The sequence below is a fragment of the Hemiscyllium ocellatum genome, chromosome 8, assembly GCF_020745735.1.
Source record: "Hemiscyllium ocellatum isolate sHemOce1 chromosome 8, sHemOce1.pat.X.cur, whole genome shotgun sequence".
In the NCBI taxonomy this organism is placed as follows: Eukaryota; Metazoa; Chordata; class Chondrichthyes; order Orectolobiformes; family Hemiscylliidae; genus Hemiscyllium; species Hemiscyllium ocellatum.
The window spans coordinates 22,630,816-22,651,483 of NC_083408.1; the positions used below are offsets into that span (position 1 = coordinate 22,630,816).

General features: G+C 46.4%; 1 protein-coding gene across 4 annotated transcripts in view; it reads right to left on the minus strand.

Annotated features, from left to right (window-relative positions):
• Positions 1-2,153: 2,153 nt before the first annotated feature.
• Positions 2,154-20,668, minus strand: part of mideasb (mitotic deacetylase associated SANT domain protein b) — an 86,383-nt gene continuing 67,868 nt past the window's right edge. For 3 of the 4 annotated variants that reach the window (XM_060828666.1, XM_060828661.1, XM_060828662.1), the window contains 8 exons: positions 17,424-17,566; positions 16,192-16,295; positions 14,618-14,693; positions 13,069-13,157; positions 9,822-9,965; positions 7,277-7,468; positions 5,662-5,852; positions 2,154-4,392 (listed from right to left, as the gene is read on the minus strand). In XM_060828666.1, coding sequence (XP_060684649.1) covers positions 4,230-4,392; positions 5,662-5,852; positions 7,277-7,468; positions 9,822-9,965; positions 13,069-13,157; positions 14,618-14,693; positions 16,192-16,295; positions 17,424-17,566 — 1,102 coding nt within the window. In that variant the 3' untranslated portion in view covers positions 2,154-4,229. The remainder of the gene's footprint in view (positions 4,393-5,661; positions 5,853-7,276; positions 7,469-9,821; positions 9,966-13,068; positions 13,158-14,617; positions 14,694-16,191; positions 16,296-17,423; positions 17,567-20,668) is intronic. The other variant, XM_060828663.1, reaches the window with a different exon arrangement.

Here is a 20,668-nt window from a genome sequence, read left to right on the forward strand (position 1 = left end):
TTCTTTCGCATCAGACTGCCTGTCAGAAGTCTGTCATAAACCTCACTGGTTTGTGTTTCTTCATGGAATGTGGGTGTTGCTGGCTGGGAATGTGTTCATTTTTAAAATTTTAACCCCACCCCCACGCTTCCACCTAACTGCGGTAGTGCTTATATGTTATGTGTGTGCAGGTGTGAGACACAGTGAAGGACACAAGGTGCACAAATCTTTATTCAGTTTCCACCACCAGGAAGAAAGGAAACACCCAAGTGGCCAGTGACAAGCAGTGCCCTTCACATCAAAGGGCAATGCTGTGTGATCAAACAGTGATGGGGAGGGCAGGGACTAAATCAAAATAGAGTTGGAGGGGGAAATAATGCACCCCAGTCCCTGCGGCACCCACCTCTCCCTGAACAATTCCAGGGTGTTGGTGAATACCGGGTGCTCCTTCTCCAGAGAGACCCAGGGGACTGTGTTTATTATCCGTCCCTAAATGCCCCTGATGTGACAGTGAGCTGATTTTTGGAATTGCTGCAGACCATGGAGTGTAGTGACACCCACAATGGACTTAGGAAGGGAGTGTCGGGAGTTTGACCTCGTGACACTGAAGGGACGGCAATATATTTTCAAGTCAGGACAGTGAGTGACTGGAAGGGGAATTTGTCGTTAGCGGTGTTCCTGTATACCCACTGCCCTTGGTCCTTCCAGATGACAGTGATTGTGGGGGTTTGAAAGGTGCTGTTGCATTTTGTACATGTTATATGCTGCTGCTACTGAGAGAATCTTGAAGGTTGGGCATTTAGTGACAATCAAGCAGACTGCTTTGGCTTGGATAATGTCAAGCTTCTTGAGTGTTGTTGGAGTTGCCCTCACCCAGACAAGTGAGGAATATCCCATCGCACTGTTGATGGTGGACAGACTTTGGGGAGTCACAAGATGAACAGAAGGGTGTGTTTCCATGCTGTACATCTCTATGATTCTAGGAGTTACTTGCTGCAGGACTCCTAGCTTCTGACCTAGTTTTGACACAGTATTTATATGAAGAGTCCAGTTTCAGGTTCAGTTCAAGGGAAATCCTTAGGATGCTGAAAGTGAGGAATTCAATGACGATAGTACAATTGAATGTTAAAGTCAGTGTGTTTGATTATGTCATGTTGGGAGATGGTCATTGCCTTGTGACATTTGTGTGACCCACATGTTACTCGACACTTTGATCCAACCAACCATAGTCCCAAACTAAACTAGTCCCACTTGCCTGCGCTTGGCCCACATCCCTCCAATAGTTTCGGAATTATATACTGACCTAAAGGTCTTTTAAATGTTGTAACTGTACCCACATCCACCACCACCTCTAGAAGTTCTTTTCAAACATGAAGCACTCTATCAAAAAAAATGCTGCTCATGTCTTTATAAAATCTTTCTCTTCTCAAAATATGCCCTCTAATCCTGAAACTCCCCCACCATAGTGAAAAGACACCTGCCATTCACATGATCTATACCTCTTATGATTTTGTAAATCGTTATGGAGGTCATTGCTCAACTTCCTACCCTCCAGTGAAAAACAGTCTCCGTCTGTCCAACCTCTCCCCAGCAACATCTTGGTAAATCTTTTCTGAACTTGATATGGAGGAATATGGACCAAATGCAGGCAAATGGGACTAGTATAATTGTGAAAACTGGACAGCATGGACAAGTTGGGCTGAAGGGCCAATTTCCACACTGGAGACGTCTATGAACCCTCTCTCCAGCTTAATAATATCCGTCTGAGTGCAGGACAACCAGAACTGGACACAGTACTCCAGAGCAGGCCTCACCAACATGATAGTCCAACTCCTATATTCAAAAGGTCTGAGCAATGAAGGTGCCTTCTTCATCTTGCTGTCTGCATGTGATACAAACTTCAAAGAATTTAGTACCTGAACCCTCCATTTCAGTTCCATTACATTACCTAAGGCCTTACTTGTACAAGTCCTACCCTTGTTCGTTCTACCGAAATGCATTTATCCAAATGAAATGTTTATCCTTCAATCAATATCAGATTATGCGCTCATTACCACATTGCTGTTCGTTAATCCTGACATTTGCATATCATCTGTAAAGCACCCAGTGACGTGTTATCACAGACTTTGAATGTTCTTTACTTTGATCCACAGAAAAACAACTTAGTTGAAAAATTGAACTGCAGTTACATTTAATAATGGTTTATTTACAACCTCTTTCTTTTGTAAAACAAAGCTTCAAATCATTGATACAAAATAAAATACAAATATTACATTGCAGAAAGACTGTATTCTGTAGGTGATGAGGGGGTCCCAACCTGCTGTTATAAGCCGGTGTAAATAAGGTTTAGAGGGGAGGGGTGGAGGGGACAAAAAAAAACAAAATGTACAAAATCATTCACAAAAAAAATTATACAGGCCAGCCTTACTAAAAGTCTTTATAAATCTTTATAAAGTTTATACAGAAATCAAATAAGCCATAGTAAGAATAAATAACATCATCTTTTGTGGTGTATTTACAAAGCCCATAGTAAAACAGGCTGCTAAATTCAATGCTGACAGCCACAGCTGTAATCTGGATAATACAGATACTCTGTGTGCTCTACATACAGTGGCAATACAAGCGAGAGCAGCTTTTAACGGGTGAAGTAGTCGCTGAGCTAAGAGGACCACACATTTCCCAGCTTAAGGGTTACCTACCCAGAAATCTCGAAAGGCGATGTGATAATCCAACTAATTTTTTAAATATCAAATAAAGATTGCCACAAGTGCGCAATATTTTTTCAAATACATGGCCCAAGGGAAGGGAACGTCAAACTCTCCAGAAATCCAGCTGCCTGCAACTCTGGGAGAAAAACCTTCCCAAAAACCAATGAAGGGGACATCTGCTTTTTGTTTTACTTAGTCTGTCCCTATTTAAAGATGGTTAATCCATTATAAAAATGTGGATATTTGACACGTGCCTCCGGGAACACATCCAACCACAGCTGGCAATGGTACCAAAGCATAGCTCCCATCATTCATTAAAGTTCACTTCAAATAAATGCCAGAGGAAATGTAATTTAAAAATAGGAGAAGTGGTAGCAAAGGAAATTATGAATCTCCCATGGTATAGATCTGGTAGAATGGATAGCTTGCCAGTCATTATTTTTGAAAAGGCCTGTGCCAGCCTGGAAGATTGCCAACTTGCAGCAAGTTGAAGGGCAGCATGGTTTCATATGACAGTGGCACACTGCAGGTGAGGGCCAGGACATGTGGTTGATGACACCGGTGGAACCAGTCTCAAGGCAACAGTCTTAGAAGGACCAGGACTAAACAAATGACACCCATTGAAAGTGAGACCCAGTCGCTAGCTCGGCAAATTTCACAAACTTGCTTGCAGAGAAAGAACGTAACAGATTGCAAGTCCCCAGCATACAACCTCAATACAACAGCACCCTCATCATTCAATCTCAGATGAGAGGGCAACACATCCAGACTGTCTCGGGTCTGGGCACTGTGGAAGCTGAATGACTTAAGTCCAAAGAATAAACCACCCACGGGTGGTAGATTCTCAGTATGTTCCATAAACATGGATGTGCATTAAGACAATGGGATAGGTCATCAGGGACAGGCTACTGAGGAGCAGGTCAGCTCTGACCCCTGAGTTCAAATCAGATCTTCGGTAAGATTTCACATGAAGTACCAAACTCAAGCAGCCTAACTGCGTGTATGTAAGGTTGTATGAAACTGACAGTTTGTCATGGCTGTCCATCTTTATTACTGCAGCCTGAAGTCATGCAATGTCATTCTGTATAGTGTGACGTAAAATTACAAATGCGGTGATTCCTTTACGTTGAATACAAGTCCCAAGCCTGTTTCTGCTGAGCAACAATAAGATTAATCAATTCCACACTTTACACATGTGCAACACCGTTCCCGAGCGATCGCTCAATCCGTGCAGAAACTCTGTTGTGCAACCGTACATTTAATAAAAGGGAAAGGGCGGGTGAAGGGAAGTGTTCCATCAAGCAGGTACAATTGAGAAGTGCAGAAGATTTTCCAATGTGTAATCTTGGTTTGCCAACACTGCTGTTACTCCAGCCCTAAAAAGCACACTAGCCCCACTTGCCTGCCTGGGAGGCCAGGGCTGGGCAAGAAATGATGACAAAGAGATACAGGCGAAGCTTCTCAGGAGAAGGTCATGGCCAACAGACCGAGTCCTGTTGAGATTGCAGACCTGTTGAGGGGAGCCAGATTCCTTCTCCATCTTCACACATCCTGGTAGCTATCCGAATAATCACTGTACTTCTCTTGCTCTTCTTTCTGCTCATCCTCCGTAACACGACTCTTCAGCTCCGCCTCCCTTTGCTTTTTCTCCTGGACACTGTGGCTCTTCATGTGCGCACTCCGACTCTTCACTTTGAAGAAAACCCTGGAATGGAAATAAGGTCAGAGGTTAGACTCAGAACGCAGCTCCTAACCAAGTTGGCGTCTTGGCCCCTTAGAGGTCCTTTCAGAGAGTCAGCCAGACTTTTACCTAAAGGGAATCTTGCAATTCTCCATCTCAAAAAGCTGTGTGGATTAGATTCCCTACAGTGTGGAAATAGGCCCTTCGGCCCAACCAGTCCAAACTGACCCTCCGAAGGGTAACCCATCCAGACCCATTTCCCTCTGAACTATGCACCTAACACTATGTGCAATTTAGCATGGCCAGTTCACCTGACCTGCACATTTTTGGACTGTGGGAGGAAACCAGAGCACCCGGAGCAAACCCACGCAGACACGGGGAGAATGTACAAACTCCACACAGTCGGTCGCCAGAGGCTGGAATCGAACCTGGGACCCTGGTGCTGTGAGGCAGCAGTGCTAACCATAGACCGACCATGTCACCCCATTTGGATCATTTGGAATTCTCAGGATTGTGCTAGCTGGAGTAAAGGTAGTCTCGAGGTACAGATCAGCAAAGATCAAATTCAATAACAGGGCGGGCTGAATGGCCTCCTCCTGTTTCGGTGCTCTATAATGGACCGAAGTTTGCTTTTGTTGGCTACCTCACCCCAGAGATGACAGAGTTGCTAGGAGGTCTGAGGCAAACCTTGATGGGTTTTTTAATGATAGAGTCATACAGCACAGAAACAGACCCTTCAGCCCGACTTGTCCATGCCAACTAAGCTTCCTAAACTGACCTAGTCCCATTTGCCTGCATTTGGCCCATTTCCCTCGCCATACAGCTTGCACTTGGTCAGTGTGACAACACTGTGTCATGACCCAATGGCTGAAGCGGCAGACTTGGTCTTGGTCCATTTGACCCCTCCCTCCTGAGGGATGAAGATAGAACTGGACATAACACGGTGGCACAGTGGTTAGCACTGCTGCCTCACAGCGCCGGAGACCCGGGTTCAATTCCCGCCTCAGGCGACTGACTGTGTGGAGTTTGCACGTTCTCCCCGTGTCTGCGTGGGTTTCCTCCGGGTGCTCGGTTTCCTCCCACAAGTCCAAAGATGTGCGGGTCAGGTGAATTGGCCATGCTAAATTGCCCGTAGTGTTAGTTAAGGGGTAAATGTAGGGGTATGGGTGGGTTGCGCTTCGGCGGGTCGGTGTGGACTTGTTGGGCCGAAGGGCCTGTTTCCACACTGTAAGTAATCTAATCTAAAAAAAAACCACACACCTCAGCCTTCAACTGGCAACACCCTAAACTTACTTGCCACACTTCTTGCAGGGGAAGATATTCTCCGGAGTCTGTTTGGCGTGTTTGGCTGAGGCGCCCGACTGTGCCTGCTCGCTCCTGGCTGGCATGCGGGGTGGTGCCATGGCCAGTGGTGGCTGTCGCGGTCTGTAGCTACATCGGTACGTAGGGTCAGGGTTCTTCCGCAAGTGAACTCCTTGAGACTGCTTCAAAATAGAGAGGGTGAGACAGGAGGAGATGATCAGAATGGTGAAACCCTCTGGCACGCAACGTTTCTGTCCATATAAACCCTTATTCACAACCTCAGCAAACATTACCGCCAACAAAGCACCAGCTTTGCAGAGGTGCTGTGCTGTTGAGCACAAAACGCAGTGGCCAGTTCACACCCAGCAAGGTCCCACAGAGGGCAATGTGAAAATGACTAGACATTGTGGTTTTGGTAAACTCGATTGAGGAATAAATATTGTCCAGTACACCAGTGGGGTGAGTCCACGGCCTTACTTTTACACTCTGGGTGAAAGATCACAGTCCCTGAAGGGGTTGTTCCTCAACTTTTGAGTTACACACGGCTGTCCAGTGTAGGCAGGTCAGAGGGTCTTCTTGTGAAACTGCCTGAAAGGTGCAGGATGGCTGGAGCCCGTGGGCTGTCACTCTGGCTGCTCTTAACTGGGGGAGGGGCGCTCATACTGGGTGATCCCAACAGTGGGCACCTCAAGGTGCAGACCATCTCAGGGAAATTAGAACCATCGTGAACCAGATGCAAAGGTTCATTTTACATGCTGTTGTTGCTGCACATTTTACTTCAATTAAAGCAAATGTTTCCCTCCCATTTAAACGGTGCTCTGAAAGAGATGGGCCACTGCACTAATCAAAGGATATACTGAGAGAGCACTGCTCGTTCAGAGGTGCTGACTTTCAAATAGGATGTACAATCAATTTCCCTGTACCACCCCCTGAGCCGAGTGCAAAAGATTCTGGGCAGTGCTTTGACGAGCCGGGGAACTTTGCCGGTGTCCCACCCTATATTTTTCCTGCAATCTTAACTTCACAAATGCTGCTTCTCCTGTCATTTATCTCATTGCTATCTGTGAGAAGGTTGCCATGCACACATTGCCTGCCATGCTTCCCACAACACAGCCAGCACACTTCTTGACCCAAGTAGTGAAGGGCACCAGCGAAGTGGAAGTCTTTCATCTCCCTCTTATCACACAGTGGCCTTTTCCCTTGCTTCCACCATCCCCCACCCCCCACATGCTCGGTTAGGGTCAAATACAAGCCTAAATTCCCCAGAAATGCAAGCCCAATTCCTTTTGTTACCTCAGTGAATAACTGAGATAGGAGGGCTATAGAAATAAAAGGTTCCTTTGATTAATGTTGAAAAAAAAGACATATGTGAAAGCTTTTCATTTTGCACTCATCAGGACAATTTACCAGAAATGCCAATGTTAAAGGGACAACATTTTCATATTGAATGAGCAGAGCACGCTGATTAGTCCTGCCACTGGTAAAAATGATGCCAATGGACCAGGCAAACTGGCAGGTTTCTTTATGAAAGACTGGTTATATCGCAACTAATAAATGCCCTCGAGTCTAACAATTCATTAACACTCCTGAAACCGAATTAGCTTACAGCTGCGGGGGTCTGTTCAGTCTTCACCACCTTAGCCTGGGGGAGGATCAGCTTCTTGTGAACTGGGCCATCCTCCTCCTCTTCCTCTTCGTCCTCCTCCCCGTCCTCCTCCTCATCTTCATCTTCCTCCTCATCCTCCTCTTCCTGAACTTCTGTTGTGTAAAGTGCTCGGGTTCTACGAGGGAGAGAATCCTGTTTTAAAAAAAGAAGAAATTTGAGATGTTAAGGAGGGAGCTGGGCTGCAGAGGTACTGTGCGATGGATGTGGAAGGTGACAGAACATGTGAATTCACAACAGCAAATCAACTATCTGCAACCTCTTTTAATAATTTCCACTTGGCACTTGTCTCTACTTCTGGTGCTAAAACCTTCATCCGTTGCCTTTGTTTGACTCCAGACTCAATTATGCCAACACTGTCCTGGTTAACCTGCCCTTCTTCACCCTGGGCTGGCATGGTGGCTCAGTGGTTAGCACCATTGCCAATCATCATCAAGGGTCCTGGTTCAATTCCACTCTCAGACAACTGTCTGTGTGGGGTTTGCACATTCTCCCTGTGTCCGTGCGGGTTTTCAGTGGGTGCTCGGGTTTCCTCCTGCAGTCCGAAGATGTGTAAAGGTAGGTGGATTGGCCATTGGGATGTGCAGACTAGATAGATTAGCCATGGAAAATGCAGGGTTATAGGTAGGGGGCTGGATCTGGGCAGGATGCACTTTGAAGGGTCGGTGTGGACTAGATGGGCCGAATGGCCTGCTTCCACACTGCACGGACTCCATGGTTTTCAAACCATTCTGACTCAGACTGGCTCTGTTTACCCCTTGATCCTTGTGTCCAACAAACTTTGTTATCTCCATCGTATTGGTTTGATGACTCTCACAGTCATGCTCAAATCCCTCCATGTCGTTGGCGATACAATGTCCTCCAGCTGAGACCTCTGCACTCCTCCAACTCTGGCATTTCCCCCCAAGGCCCAATTTCCCCCTTCTTTTCATATTTCTAGATGGCAGACTCTGGAATTCCCTAGTTTTGACACTACTTAAAACGCATGAGTTTTACAATGTGTTCTTATAGTAGCTGCTTTAACCCAGTATCAGTTCTGTGTTGATGAAATCCTATTTCCTGCACGACTATATTTTAATCGTACTTAAGGTAGCGCAAAGCACTTTGGAGTATCCCAAAATCATAGAAAGTGCTACATAATTTCACAGCAAATGCAGTAGCTGCGTTAATGTTTAATGAATTGTGGCTACTGAAATCTTTCACTCCGTTTGGCTTTAATACAGTCACATTTTACCATTAGCTCATACAAGCGGTCCAAATCCTTTCATTGGTTTATATATAGGCCATGCCACGTTGAGCAAGACATGGACTATATTGAACCACATTTAGTTGACCATCTCCCACAAGGGAAAGCCTAGCTGTTTCCCTTCGCCTTTCAACAGCATTACCATCACAAAGCCCCATCATTAACATACTAGGGAATCTACTGACAAGAGACTGCACTTGACTGGCTGTAGATAAGATGCTGTTGTAAGTAAGTCAGAGATTGGATATTCTGGGGCAGGAATTCAAATCCTACAAGACAGACGCCAGGATTGTGATAGAATGTCCTTCACCTGCCTGGATGGTTGCTGCTCCAGGAAAAAGTGAGGACTGCAGACGTTGGAGATCAGAGTCGAGAATATGATGTTGGAAAAGCACAGCAGGTCAGGGCAGTATCCGAGGGGCAGGAAAATCCACATTTCGGGCATAAGCCCTTCATCAGGAATGAGACTTGTGGGCCGGGGCTGAGAGATAAATTGGATGGGGACAGGGGTGGGGTTGGAGGGAGGTAGCAGTCTTGAAAGCAGTGCTGAGTTGGAGGCTTGGGGCTGGGATAATGAGGGGTGTGGGGGAAGTGAGGAAGCTGTTGAAATCCGCATTTATCCCGTATGGTTGCAGGGTCCCATGGCAGATTAAGAGGCGTTCCTCCTCCAGGCGTTGGGTGGTAATGGTTTGGCGATGGAGGAGGCCCAGGACCTGCATGTCCTTGATGGAGTAGGAGGGGGAGTTGAAGTGTTCAGCCACGGGGCGGTGGGGTTAGTGGGTGCGGGTGCCCCAGAGATGTTCTCTGCTGAAACGATCAGCAAGAAGGCATCTAGTCTCCCCGATGTAGAGATACTCCAACAATTGATACCATCCAGATCAAGGCAAACCTGCTTAACCAGTACCCAATCCCCCATCTTTCACATTAAACCTGCTTAACCAGTACCCAATCCCCCATCTTTCACATTAAACCTGCTTACCTAGTACCCAATCCCCATCTTTCACATTAAACTGCTGACACACAGGCCTTCCCCCACAGAGACCCTTATTTTACAAGGATACATCCTGCTAAAATGTATCATTTCACATTCATTCATGTTGAAATGCATTTGCTGTTCTAGAAGCTGTCGGTAAGACCAGACCTAAGGACGATGGTTTCAGTACGATCTAGACAAGAAATAACTGCTTCCCTGGAATGCCATCTCCAACACATCGTACACCATCCAAAGAAAGCAGGCCTTACCTTTCTGTCAATTTCCACTGGCTCGTCCTCACTCTTATTGTCAGAAGCATCGCCAAATATCAGCGCTCCGTTCCTGCCGATTTTGACCTGTTTCTTGTACGTATAATAAAATTCAACACACTGGGCTACTGTCTTCGTCTTCACCTGTTAACACACAAGGAAGTATTTCACAATCATCTATGGAATATTTGGAAGCTAATTTGGCAGTTAAGTAGTTAACATAGTGGTGTAATGCATGTATCGGATCATGTTACAGGGCTCAAGTAACAGATAATGGTAGCGCACTATGATAGTCTGGTTAAGTCACATGATAGGTGAGCTAATGTTAAAGACGGTGGTGGTGGAATGTGATAGGTTAAGTGTAAGCAGTGGACCAGTGTGGCAGGAGATTAGATTGTCTACAGTATGAAACCAGTCCATAACGACCCACCGAAGAGTAACCCACCCAGACCCATTCCCCTCTGACTAATGCATCTAAGACTATGGGCAATTTAGAACGGCCAATTCACCCTGACCTGCACATCTTTTGACTGTGGGAGGAAACCAGGGCAGCTCGGAGAAAACCCACGCAGACATGATTAATTTAGAAAGATAAAGCAAGCTAGTGTGATTGGTTATGTGAATACTATCACAGAAGTGTGGGAACTACGAAAGTATAAACTGCAGATGATCTGGGAGGGGGGAGGGGAACGCAGACAGGAAAGACATTTCTGATTGCCACAGCCCGTATTTGCAAATAAAAGTTTAACTTGGTGAAGGATTTTCTGCGTCTCTTGGTAATTTTCTCAGTGTGTCGGGTGATCTTTCCACGACACACCCATCACAGAAAAGGAGGCCATTGTGTCTTTGCTAGCCAATTGGACTCATTTCCTTGCTCTTGAACCACATTCTTATAGACTTCTCTTTCCCAATGATTAGATTAGATACCCTACAGCATGGAAACAGGCCAATTGGCCCAACAAGTCCACACCGACCCTCCAAGCAGCATGGTGGCTCAGTGGTTAGCACTGCTGCCTCACAGCGCCAGGGACCCGAGTTCGATTCCAGCCTCTGGTGACTGTCTGTGTGGAGTTTGCACATTCTCCCAGTGTCTGAGTGGGATTCCTCCGGGTGCTCCGGTTTCTTCCCACAGTCACAAAGATGTGCGGGTCAGGTGAAATGGCCTTGTTAAATTGCCCATAGTGTACAGGGGTATAGGCTAGTGCATTAAATCAGGGGTAAATGTGAGGTAGGGGAATGGGTCTGGGTGGGTTACTGGAAAAGCATAGCAGGTCAGGCAGCATCCGAGGAGCAGGAGAATCGATGGAAGGATTCCTGATGAAGGGCTTTTGCCCAAAATGTCAATTTTCCTGCTCCTCGGATGCTGCCTGACCTGCTGTGCTTTTCCAGCACCACTCTAATCTAGACTCTGGTTTCCAGCATTTGCAGTCCTCACTTCTGCCTGGGTGGGTTACTGTTCAGAGGGTGGACTGGTTGGGCCGAAGAGCCTGTTTTCATACTGTAGGGAATCTAAGTAACCCACCCAGACCCATTTCCCCTGACAAATGCATCTAACGCTACGGGCAATTTAGCATAACCAATTTACCCTAACCTGCACATCTTTGGACTGTGGGAGGAAACCGGAGCACCCGGAGGAAACCCACACAGACACGGGGAGAATGTGCAAACTCCACACAGACAGTTGCCTGAAGTGGGAATCGAACCCAGGACCCTGGTGCTGTGAGGCAGCAGTGCTAACCATAGTGCCACTGTGCTGAAGCACTTTTTTGAAAAATACTTACAAAAGTGCTTTCCCCCACTTTCAGACAGCATATTCTAGAATATAACTCACTATATCTCACATAGCTTCTGACTCCTTTACCCATTATACTAAATCTTGAGCGTTGATGAAAAAAAACTTATTTTGTTTCAACACTTCATCTTACACTCGTCAGGATATTCGCAAGAAATACAAGTAAAGTGGATCAACATTTTCTACTAAATGAGAAGAGTGCACTAATCGGTTAGCACATGGTTTCTGATTGCCAAAAGTATGGGCATGGAGAATACACCGATTAGCAACCACTGTCCAAGGTCCCATACAATCATTCCAAATCCAGCAGAGATTCACCTGCACTTCTTCTAACCTGACCTATTGTATCCACTGCTCCCAATGTGGTCTCTTCTATATCAGAGAGATCAAGCACAGACTTGCAGACTGGTCCATAGAGCATCTGTGGTCTGTCGGCTCCAATCCACACCACCTTCCAGTTGCCAGCTATTTTAACTCTTCCTCCCACTCCCTCGGCAACGTGTCCACCCCGGGGCTCCTCCACTGTCAAAACGAGGCCACATGGAAACCAGAGGAACAACACCCTCCTATTCAACCTCAGGAGCTTGCTGACCAATGGCCTCAATGTAAGTTCCAATATCTCCTGATATCTCATCTCCAGCCCTCCTTGACCTGACCTAACTTGTCCATCTTCCTATCTGCTCCAACCTTCCCACTGACCCAATCACAATAACTGCCTACCTGCATCCACCTATCACCATACTACCCAACCTTCCCCCTTCCCCTTCCCCCTGTCCTGATGAAGGGGCCTGACCTGAAATGGGAACTTTGTTGCTCCTCTGATACTGCCTGACTGGGGTTTTTCCAGCCCCACATTTTATCGATTGGGACTTCCAGTATCTGCAGTCCTTACTCCCAGTTAATGATGCCAAGCTTTGTTTAAAATTTTAAATCAGGTAGGTTGATTGTTTGATCAAGGCAATGTCCTGTGGAATGAACCAGAAAATAGATCTTGCCTGTTTTCTTAGTTTTAGGTCAGTGTAATACACTCTGCCTGTCTGCAAGGAACAGGGTATTGCATGTAGGGTTCAGTACGTGCAAATGCACCACATTGTGACTTGCACTCGCTTCTTATAGAGTGCAAGATGTTGTTCTTCTCTATATCATATTCTTGCTAATAGTCCTGATAAGTGCAAGACTAAATGCTTTGACAAAATATGTCTTTTCTTCAAACAGTATTCACATTCCACAGAACTGAACAACTACTCATATTAAACCAATGTTATATGGTTACTGATACTTCTCTACCTCTGGAAATGGCCTCTCCTTATTTAACACAATCAAAATGTTCTGGATCCTGAATAACTCTTCCAAATAGTTCCTGATACAATTCCCTCCCATAAACCACCCCTTCAACCTTCTCTGGGCACTACCAGCGTGACCCTGCTGACTGACATTCAGCATGTTGGATCTTACCAGTTTCTGAACAAGGAAGAAATCCTTCTTGTGTGCTGCCAGCCCTTTGTTGAACATCTTCTTCTCTGTAGACGTCCACTTATCGGACCCTGTTAACCAGAATAAGATGTTGTTGCGTATTTTTTGATAAGCTTGCTGGGGCACTGCTTGAACTGCACTGTTGACTCCCTCGCCTGAGAGGCCATTCTCCTACATGTTCAACAAGTACCATTCCACCTCCTGAGTCACTGCAATCCAGAGGCAACCTCCCCCGCTCCCCCTCCCCATTGACAGCAGGTACTAGTGCTCAGGGGAATGAATCAGGGCTAGTGACCTCCTTTTCCCCACTAAAGCCAACTGCAGTGACTGGATAACCCAGAATGGACTGGAAATCGCATCCAGTTCTTCCCACTGGGGTTCTCATCCTTCCTCATCTCTGTAACCCCCTCCATGCCGACAAACCCCATCCAGATTTTTGCCCTCCTCCCATCTTGCCACCATTCTCAAGCTCTGGAATTCCCTCGATGAACGTCCTCTCAGACATTTCTAACTGCAACATAGAGAATGCAGTTGCCAGTTTGCACGCAGTAAGCTCTCGAGAAATGTAACATGGTGACAACCAGGGAAACATAATCTTCTTTGAGACTGTGTGGTCTGATTCACCCAAGAGATCAGCAGGACATCTCCATGAAAGAGCTCATCTGAAAAATGGTACCTCCAACAACCCACCACTCTGTCAGTACTGCGTTGATGGTCAAGATTAGAGTGGGGCTGGGAAAGCACAGTAGGTCAGGAATTCCTGATGAAGGGCTTTTGCCTGAAATATTGATTATCCTGCTCCTTGGATGCTGCCTGACCTGATGTGCTTTTCCAGCCCCACTCTAATCTTGACTCTGATCTCCAGCATCTGCAGTACCCACCTCCGCTTACTGCGCTGAAGGTGTCAGCCTGGGAGACGTGCTCATGTCTCTGAAGTAGGACTCAACTCCATCGCCTTGTATTGGGGAGATTGCTCTCCCAGTATGGCAGCTGACAGCTCTGTAACTGGACGCTAGACTGTGAGGAGTGCTGCTCTAGCACAGTGTGGTTTCAGCACTGAGACAGAAATCAGTGACACCACTGCCTATCCCACAGCTACTGCTGACCCTGTACCTAACACGGCCAACACTCTCCCCAGCTGTTCTTAGAATCATACAACCCCTACTTTGTGGAAACAGGCCACTCGGCCCAACAAGACCACACCGACCCTCCGAACAGTCTCCTACCCAAACCCATTACCCTATATTTACCCTTGACTAATACACCTAACCTACACATCCCTGAAAACTATGGGCAATTTTCCATGGCCAATTCACCTAACCTGCATATCTTTGGAGGAAACAGGAAGAAACCCACACAGACACGGGGAGAACGTGCAAACTCCACACAGACAGTTGCCCGAGGCTGAAGTCAAACCTGGCGCTGTGAGGCAGCAGTGCTAACCACTGAGCCACCGTGCTGCCCAACATCAGACAAGTGCGAAAACAAATGGATGGAGAGTCAGGAGGCAAGGATGAAAGCTGCCACTTACCTGCATAATGGTAACTGAGTAGTGCCTTACTCCTGCCCCGGGGAGTCTTTTTAATAAGAAGCATATTCAAGGCTGACTGTTGGAACAAGCAAAACAACATGAGCTGCACAAATAGGTAAGAATACATACATTTATCTAATATATATATATTGTTGTGCAGAGGACAGGGCTAGACTTCAAGAGGACTGGTTGAATGAGCATGTAACTGATGTGGTTTAATACAGAGAAGAGTGAAATGAGACATATAGGGAGGCAGGATGTGGAAGGCACAACTCTATCAGCAGCAGAAGAAGCAGAGATCTGGGCAGACAAGTGCACAAAAATATCGAAGGTGGCAGGACAGGTTTAGAAAGCACAGCTTTACAGACAAACGTGGAAGACATGAGCAAGGAAGTTATTGTGCATCTCTACGAAAGGAAAATTGGTTAACATGGCCTCAGCTGGGGGATAATTTAGGAAAGATGTGAAAGCTCTGGGAGAGGACTCCGAGAGGATTTAAAGAATGATTGAATTCCCTCAACTTCACAATCATATGGATTAAATTGCAGGGACTGTACTTTTCAGGAATGGTTTAAAGGTGATTTGATGAAGGTGTGGAAAAGTGTGGGGGGGTGGAGGGAAAATGGGTTATGGAAAAATGTTTTCCATTGTTAAAGTCAAGAACCACTGGAAGGGAAATGGTGAAGAGGAAGGAAGTGATTGTCTTCAATCCCATTGCCCAAGAGCTTGAGATTCAGCCAGGGCTCTCAACAGAAAATTAGATACAGGATGACCACTGGTTCCACGGTTTCAGTTACCCGCAGCCTGAACATATAAATTGGAACATTCCAGAACCAGGGAGTTGCCAGGAAGCTACGCTCCCCATTTAAATGAATGAGTTTGCACCTATCCGCAGTTTTGGGCTTTCGCGGTATGCCCTGGAATCGATTCCCCCGCGGAAGAAAAAAACATTTTGAAGGGCATTGGAGAGTGCAACTGGGCCGCACTTGTACTGGGTCTGCACTGACCCTCTGAGGAGCATCCCACCCAGACCTACATCTCCTTCACCCTGGCCCTGTAACCCTGCATTTAGCATGGCTAATCCACCTAACCCGCATAGTCCTGGACACTACGAGGCAATTTAGTGTGGCCAATCTACCTGAGCATCTTTGGACCGTGGGAGGAAACTGGAACACTGAGGGAAACCCGTGCCAACATGGGGAGAATGTGCAAACTCCATACAGACACAGTCACCCGAGCCTGGAATCAAATTCAGGCCCCTGATGGTACGAAGCAGCAATCCAACCACTGAGCCACCATGCTTCCCTTTGCATCTCAAATGACAGACCAAATGGTCCCATTCTTCAGTGTAACAATTCTGATATTCGGTATATTCTACACACTCATATATTTTATGCATGTAAACACACATGTTTGCATGTAAAGTACATGTGTACAATGCAAATGAATGGGAGGATAAGCCATGTGCAGGTACAAATCTGCACAGTGTATGTGTGAGAGCGAGAAAGAGAGCGAGCGAGAGCGAGAGAGCGCGAGAGGTATAGATAACCTGAGAGAACTGCAGGATTGCTCACCAGTATGTTGCCCTTCGACTCATGGAGACAGTGTAAGGTGAGCTCCTGGTTTGTCCCGCCTCCTGGTAAAATGCTGGAACAGGCCAGTGTCATCAGGTCATCCACTGCAGGGGGAGAAACCAAACAAGCATCAAGTCTGGAGAACAATGGATGTTAAAACTGATATGAGGATTTAAAAACTAACGCGATGCCAGACTGTGTGTTCAGTGTGGGTCAGTGAGCATGGGGTGTGGCGAGGGAACAGGACATGCTGTGTATCAGGATACACCACGGCCTACTATTACTGTTCTAGCGGCAAAACTCACTGCTATTACCACCCAGGCCTCATCTTACATTTAGCCAATTGCCTACTGCTGGCTAGTATCATCCCCAGAATACAAACTTCACTGGCTGTTTTAACGGAGAGCTCACAGCACAAGATGCACAGCAATTCTTGTGCAGCAGAGCATTGAAACACAGAACCAGTATAGATTCTGTCTGTCTGTCAGTGAGGTAACGCAGGACAGGATTCATACAAACTGAGCATCAGACAGAAATTAAAATCTTGTTTACTCTGATTAACTCTAATCAAACTCAGGAAATTGAACTTTTGTTTTGCAAAGTCACTATTATCTACAGCAAGTGGAACTCATAACTGAAATGGCATCAATGTCTCCCAGTAATAATGGGGTTATTCCTTCAGCAAAACAGGTAGTTGCATCATGTAACTCAGGGCTGTCAAAATGGGGCTAGGGACCCCAAGGGAGGTTTTTTTTTAAGATTAGATTCCCTACAGTGTGGAAATGGGCCCTTCGGCCCAGCATCTCCACACTGATCCTCCGAAGGGTAACCCACCCAGACCCACTTCCCTCTGACTGATGCACCTAGGAGTATGGGCAATTTATAATGGCCAATCCACCTGACCTGGACATCTTTGGACTGTGGGAGGAAACCCACGCAGACACAGGGAGAATGTGCAAACTCCACAGTTGCCCGAGGTGGGAATTGAAACTGGGACCCTGGTGCTGTGAGGCAGCAGTGCTAACTACAGAGCTGGCCCCATGAATCATGGTGGGAAAATGCCTGGGAAGCACCGATGCAAGTGATGTGCGTCAAATCATTTCCAGTTATTTATGGCAGAGCAGGCAATAGGGCGTCTGGGTGACTGACAGAGCAACCTCCTCCGTTCCGGCTATCACCATCTTCAGCCATTTTTATTAAAAGCCTAGTTTCTTTGTGAAACATATTCTCACCTTTCTGCTGGTTAAGCCGAGTCATTTTGTGACCCTCCCACGGTTTGAAGACCAGATCGGCGTGGCTGGCATCTGCTGCTGCCAAAGACCAATCACGGAGACCAGGTATTTCAGCTTGGAACTGTGGGCCAATGTTAATCCGTCTGGGGGTGGGTGGGGGGGGAACAGAACGTGACAGTAAAAATTCTAACGAGAGCAGTACCTCCTTCCTTCCATCCATCAACAACACAGTGTACTCTGGCCAAACACTGAAAGGTATCAACTCCTGATAATTAGCGCCTCATAATGATTTCTCTTTTTAGCTTTTGACTTTTAACTGCTGAGTTTGTATGAAAGGAAGTTAAATCCCACTGGTACTCGGAGAAGGCAGGCATATTCGACCCAGCTACTTTCCTCAGCAAGAGGAATTAGCCGTTTTGCCATTCCATCTCATCATAGAGTCACACGGCCCGGAAGCAGATCCCTTCGGCCTAACGCATCCATGCCAATCCAGTTTCCTAAACTGAACAAGTCCCATTTGCTAACGTTTGGCCCATATCCCTCGAACACTTTCCTATCTATGTATCTGCCCAGATATCTTCTCAATGCTGTAATTGTACCAATCCCCACCCCCTTGCTCGGGCAGCTCGTTCCATACCACCCTCTGTGTGAAAAGGTTGACTCTCGGGTCCCTTTTAAGTCTTTCCCCTCTCACTTAAACCTATGCTCTCTGGTTTCGGACTCCTCTATCCTGGGGAAAAGACTCTGGCTGTTCACCTTATCTATGCCCCTCATGGTTTTATAAACCTCTATAAGGCCAACCCTCAGACTCCTACACTCCAGAGAAAGTCATCGCAACCCATCCTACCTTTCCTTAGAATTCAAATGGTAAGATCTTTGTAAACCTTTTTTACACCCTTTCCAGTTTAATAACATCCTTCCAATAAGCAGGGTGACCAGAATTATACTCCAAATGTGAACATACCCATATCCCTTAATCTCCTCACAAACAAAAACCCAACAATTTCAATCTGCAAAACTCAACTGACTAGGCCCTCAACATTTTGAGGCACAGGATTCCAAATTCCCATATCCTGTGTGTTAAAAGCTGCTTCCCATTTTCAATTCCAACTGGGCTGATTCTAAATTTTAAGACTGTGTCCCCACATGACCTTCAACATACTCCCTTTCCTCTATATTGTCCCCAAAAAGCCCTGTCATAATTGGGAAGATTGATAGGCCATTGGTGAAGGAAGGCACCATGGACTGCAAGTGTTAACCCCCCCCCCCGCCCAATGCTCTCTCAACTTCTTCCAATTTTGGAGAGTTTCCTACTTGCGCCCTCTGACGCTCCCCTTCCACAGTGCGTTAACTTCCACACAACCCTTTAACCTCTGGCAATTTAGTCATGTGGGGATAGCAGGCTGAACAGAATCCAATCCCAACCCCAACGTGTATTTCAACACAGGGAATGGAGAAGAATGGAAAATGGGGAACGGCCCCCTTGCCCCCACCCACAACACAGTCCACAACAACCCTGAAACAGTACTAAGGGCAGTTAGGAAGCTGGGCTCTCTCCTTCTAACCAGAGGGTACCTTGAGACAGTACAGACATAACAGGTACTGAACTAGAACAGAGAACATTCCAGCACAGTACAGGCCTTCGATGTTGTGCTGATCTGTGGAACCAATCTGAAGCCCATCTATTCTACACTATTCCATTTTCACCCATATGTTTATCCAATAACCATTTAAATGCCCTTATAGTTTGAGAGTCTACTACTGTTGCAGGGAGGCCATTCCACGCCCCTGCTACTCTCTGACATCTGCTAGCCATCACCATCCGAGGAAAAAGACTCTCATTGTCCACCCTAACTAATCCTCTGATCATCCTGTATGTCTCTATTAAGTCACCTCAACTTGCTTCTCTCTAACGAAAACAGCCTCAAGTCCCTCAGCCTTTCCTCAGAAGACCTTCCCTCCATACCAGGTAACATCCTGGTAAACCTCTTCTGCACCCGTTCCAAAGCTTCCACATCCTTCCTATAATGCAGTGACCAGAACTGTACGCAATACTCCAAGTGCGGCCACACCAGCTGCAGCATGACCTCGTGGCTCTAAAACTCAATCGTTCTACCAATAAAAGCTAACATACCATCTGCCTTCTTAACAATCCTATCAACCTGGGTGGCAACTTTCAGGGATCTATGTACATGGACACCGAGATCTCTCTGCTCATCTACACTACCAAGGATCTTATGATGAACCCAATACTCTGTATTCCTGTTGGCTCTTTCCAAAGTGAAACACCTCACACTTTTGCCACCTCTCAGCCCAGCTCTGCAGCTTACCTATGTCCCTCTGTAACTTGCAACATCCTTCAGCACTATCCACAACTCCACCAGCCTTAGTGTCACCTGCAAGTTTACTAACCCATCCTTCTACGTCCTCATCCAGGTCATTTATTAAAAATGACAAACAGCAGTGGCCCCAAAACAGATCCTTGCAGTACACCACTAGTAACTGAACTCTAGGATGAACATTTCCCATCACCCTCTGTCTTCTTTCAGCTAACCAATTTCTGATCCAAACTGTTAAATCACTCTCAATCCCATGCCGATGTATTTTATGTAATAACCTACCTTGGGGAACCTTATCAAACGCCTTACTGAAATCTTTATACAACACATCAACTGCTTTACCCTCATTCACCTGTTTGGTCACCATCTCAAAGAACTCAATCAGGTTGGTGAGGCACAACCTACCCTTCACAAAACTGTGCTGACTATCCCTAATCAACTTATTCCTTTCTAGATTATTATAAATCCTCTCTTATAATCCTTTTCCAACACTTTACCCACAACCAATGTAAGGCTCACTGGTCTATAATTACCAGGGTTGTCTCTACTCCCCTTTTTGAACAATGGGACAACATTTGCTGTCCTCCAGTTCCTTTTTGTATACAATAACAATAAGTTGTTCCAGCACAGGAGGAGACCATTGAGCTCAGTGTGCTGGTGCTGGTCCTCTGCAGGAGTTTACCTAGAGCCGCTCTCCCCCATCTTCTCCCTGTCACCTTGCACCTTCTTCCTTTTCACCTGATGATCCAATTCCCTCTCAAAGCCCTCGGCTGAATTTGCTTCAGCTTGTGGTGTTCTTCCAGCCTCCCGCTTGTCTACTCTGGACTCCAGCGCACACACAGGCAGCGCGTTCCAGATCCCAACCAGAAGTTATTTTTTCCTTGGATTGCCACTGCCTGTTTTGTC